Source organism: Palaemon carinicauda, chromosome 36 (genome assembly GCF_036898095.1).
Source record: "Palaemon carinicauda isolate YSFRI2023 chromosome 36, ASM3689809v2, whole genome shotgun sequence".
NCBI lineage: Eukaryota > Metazoa > Arthropoda > Malacostraca > Decapoda > Palaemonidae > Palaemon > Palaemon carinicauda.
The window spans coordinates 36,167,562-36,171,602 of record NC_090760.1 but is presented as its reverse complement, the minus strand read 5'-3'; the positions used below and the strand labels follow the sequence as shown (position 1 = coordinate 36,171,602).

Below are 4,041 nucleotides of genomic sequence, written 5' to 3'. Positions count from 1 at the left end.
TTGGGCTTAGACACCACTGTCTTTACTGCCGTTGTCGGTTTCTTGGTCTTGGTAGGACGTGACTGCTGTGGTGCTGGAGGCTTATAGGGCTTGGATGTCAAAGCCCTATGCAGGAGAGAGTCTTGGTGGGACTTCCTCCACCTCTCAGCTGCATGTTCCATGTCTTTAGGCTCAAACAGATTCGTTCCTTCCAAGGAAGAATGCCTGAGCCTGTTTATCTTGGAGCTAGGGACCTTCTCAGCCACCGCATCTCGACGTTTCAAGATAGTGTTTGCCCACAAGTTCGAGACTTGGTGGGCCAGAAACTCGATCGTGCGAGTGCCTGAGTGGAGCAACGTCTCCATAGCTTTCCTGGATAGCTAAGGTCCCTAACCAGATATTCAGCCACGAAGTGGCTTGCATAGCAACACTTCGCAACCTTCTCCTGGTTAAGGATCTCAGTTGCTGAGAACGAGACTTGCCGGTTGGAGTGTCTCTCAAGAGGGACTCCCCTGGTAAGCTCTTCCAAAGAAAAGTGAAGAGGAAGAGCTAAACAAGGCTCCTCCAGGATCTCGAAGTACCTCCTCTGCTGTACACGAGGAGGTGGGAGAAGCTTGTTGCCGGCACTGGAGCAGTTGGAGGAGGCTAACTCAGAGAGCTGGACCGTGATGTTGTCCCTGGTACTCTTAACCCCGAGACCAGGGCAGAGCCGCACTGGCCTTAGAAGGTTTTTTAGTTCCAAATACTCGGACCAAGACCGTGTCTTTGCCCTCTCGAGGGGGAATCTCTGGGTCGGCAAACCCATTGAGAGTCCTCATAATAGTCAGAACCTGCCAAAATGCATGTTCTGACTCCTGTAGTTCTCCTCCGGATATCGAACCTGCAGCGAAGTCTCTTGTCCCCAAATGCTCTTCTTGGGGAGAATCACGGACGTTCTCATAGTGACTAGCTGGCTCCGTCCTAAGTCTCGTCGAGGATTTTGGTATTGTCTTCGAGTCCTTTGACTCCTTCCTGGGAAGGATGCAGGACTCTAACAAAGACGGGGGCAAGTTCTTCTCCGCCCCTACCCGGGAAGACTTTTCAACGCAAGGTGGAGTTTTCCTCATTGGTGCGATGGGGGAGTGTCCCACCTCACGTGACTCCCCTGAGGACGGGAAATCCTCGTCCGACAGGGAGGAAGACGAAGTGTGGGGGTGAGAGGGAACCTGCCTCGAGGGCTTACGAGGAGACAGCTTAGTTCTTAGAGAAGTCACCGCGTCCGAAACTCCTCTTTTTATCTTCAGAGGGGTAGATGCAGCCAAAGTTTTGTGGCCCAATTCAGAGAGAACAGGGTTGAAAGCCTATGTAACCGCTCTGATTAGTGCCCCAAACTACAGCTGTTGGCTGACAACTGCGCTGTCAGATACTCCCTCTGGAGGGACAGGGATCGACAGATCCCTGGGAGGAGTTTCCATAGGGGGATTCGCCTGAAAAGAAGAAGTGTTTCTGGACCTTTCTGAAAGCTACCCTTCCACCGCCGAGCGCGTTGTTCTGCGCTTGCAGGGAGGGAATATGGCGATGGCGACCTTGCCTTGCGTTGTCCTGCAGCCTCACGCGCGGGAGGGTATTGGCGCTCACGCGGGGGAGCGTAATGGCTCTCACGCGGGAGAACGTAATGGCACTCGCGCTATGGGGAATACCCGGGGTCGCGCGCGGGAGACTGTTGACGCGTGCGTGCTCACGCGGGGGAATGATGGTACGCGTGCGCGCGGGACTGCTGATGCGTGTGCCCGGGGTCGCAGGCAATTGCTAGGGCGCGTGCGGGCGCGCAGGCGAGTGATAGCGCGTAGAAGCGCGCGCGGGAGACACATGAGAGTGCGCAGGAGGCTGATTGTGCGCTCTTGCGCGCAGGCGCGCAGTCTGAACCTGTGTGCATGGGCGCGTGTCAGGATAGCGGCGCATAACTGCTGGAGAAGATGTCCGCGCGCGCATATCCTCGAGGCGTGAGCAGGTGAACGCGTGCGATTGCGCGCTGGCGAGGGATGGCGTGCTGGCGAGGGATGGCGTGCTGGCGAGGGATGGTGCGCTGGAGATAGCAGGTGGCTCGTTGGCGAGCGCTGGTGTGTAGAAGTCCTTGACTTCCCTACATCTCCCAGATCCGAGGATTGTGGGCGCGCAGGAGTGATGGGTGTATGTGGGCGCTGGCGCGGGAGAGAGCGATGGCGCCTGGGAGAACGCTGGTGCGCAGCAGATCGCTGGCGCGCAGGAGAGCGCTAGCGCGCAGGAGAGCGCTGGCGCGCTGGAGAGCGCTGGCGCGCAGGAGAGCGCTGGCGCGAAGGAGAACGCTGGCGCGCAGGAGAGCGCTGGCGCGCAGGAGAGCGCTGGCGCGCAGGAGAGCGCTGGCACGCACGAGAGTGCTGGCGCGCAGGAGAGAGCTGGCGCGCAGGATAGCGCTGGCAAGCGCTGACGAGCAGGAGAGCGCTGACGCGCAGGGCGTTGTTGGCGCGCAGGAGGTTGATGGCACGCAGTGGCGCTCTGGCGCGAAGGTGAGTGCTGGCGCGCAGGCGAGCGCTGTCGCACAGGCAAGCGCTGGTGTGCAGGCGAGCGCTGGCGCACAGGCAAGCGCTGGCGTGCAGGCAAGCGCTGGCGCACAGGCAAGCGCTGGCGCGCTACCTCAGGCAAAGCCTTGCGCACAGGAGACCGTTATCGCGCATGACTATCATGGCGCGTAAGGGACGTATGCGCGCGATGGCGCGTATGCCCTTGTTGCCCCATAATAGGGATCGGTGCCTGACTATGATAGTCGGGATTCGTTGGCACGTAGAGCGCATCAGCTGCCAGGAACGGCGACGACAGGTCAGCAGGTCTATCGAGTGTAAGGTCGGCGTGCCCTTTGAAAGGACGACCTTCCACCGAAGTAGATCGCGAACGATCCGCTGAGAGGTTCAGGACCATATCAGGAACAGTCGGCGAACGCCGACGAGGCTCCTCTGCGGCGGACTGCAACGACGATGATGAACTGAAGAGGTGCCTCTCCGGCAAAGAGGAAGGCGAGCCTTGCGACGGATGCGCCCTCTGGGGGCCGTAGGATTAGCAAGCTGACCTTCTGCAGTTTCTCTGAAGAGGAGTCTCTGTAAGTGAACTCCTCCGAAGGGGAGAATCACCGACAGGAGAAACTGTTGGACATAGTTTCTCCCTCGTACGTTGAGCAGGAACGGGAGAAACTAAGCCTTCAGCTACTGCGGGATGTGAAGAGGCAGAGGTATTAGGAGATACCGCATTGGATACCTCTGACACCACAACGTCGACAATAGACAGAGGATCAACCTCTGCCAAAATCGGCGATTGCTTGACAGCGGCACCCAATCGGATGATGTCAAGCAGAGCTTCCTTGGAGGCCGAACCCTCGAGCCCCAAGGAAGACCAAAGCTGAAACAAATTAGTTAATGATATATCTTCCACGAAAGGAGAGGTGGAGCTGCCTCGCTAGGGGAGGCAACGCCATCTCTCGAACCCATAGTTTGGGAATTAGAACCACGGCCTACGCTACTACTCGACAGTCTCTCGAAAGAGGCCGCTCGAGTGGGAGCTTCGGAGGAGGCTTGGGCAATGGAAGAAGAGTCCTTGGGATTTTCTCCTTTCAAAAAAACCTTCGAAGGGGAAATATCCCCCCTGAAATTCTTCTACGTCGCCGATGAAACCTCTCCCACTGGGATGTAGATCACTCCCTACACTCACCACACTTATTACCACTATCACACCGTTGACCTCTACAGCAAGGGCAAAGGGTATGAGGGTCCGTCTCGACCGCCGATATGAATGTTCCACAAGGGCGGTCAGGTAATCCAGGACAGGTGCGCATAATCACAGAGGCCAACTTCACCCTCAAAACTGTAAAAGAAAAAGGGAAAAAGCAAAAAAGCATTAATGACTGTCAAGAGCGAGGCGAGGATGAGAGAGGACACGTCTGTCTACCATCCGAGCCAAGAGCAAAGTAAGCTCAAGCACAGGTGTGTGTGAGGGGGTGGGGTAGCAAGCTACCCTCCCCTACCCTCGATAACTAGCGAGGTGGTAGTAAACCCT

The 4,041-nt window shown here is 57.2% G+C and overlaps 1 protein-coding gene across 1 annotated transcript in view; it reads right to left on the bottom strand.

Annotated features, from left to right (window-relative positions):
• Positions 1–665: 665 nt before the first annotated feature.
• Positions 666–4,041, bottom strand: part of LOC137628574 (uncharacterized) — a 9,777-nt gene continuing 6,401 nt past the window's right edge. The window contains exons 2-8 of the mRNA XM_068359728.1: positions 3,697–3,849; positions 3,127–3,197; positions 2,749–3,033; positions 2,369–2,627; positions 1,826–2,267; positions 1,486–1,735; positions 666–1,256 (exon numbers count right to left, since the gene is read on the bottom strand). Of these exons, the coding sequence (XP_068215829.1) occupies positions 666–1,256; positions 1,486–1,735; positions 1,826–2,267; positions 2,369–2,627; positions 2,749–3,033; positions 3,127–3,197; positions 3,697–3,849 (2,051 nt within the window). The remainder of the gene's footprint in view (positions 1,257–1,485; positions 1,736–1,825; positions 2,268–2,368; positions 2,628–2,748; positions 3,034–3,126; positions 3,198–3,696; positions 3,850–4,041) is intronic.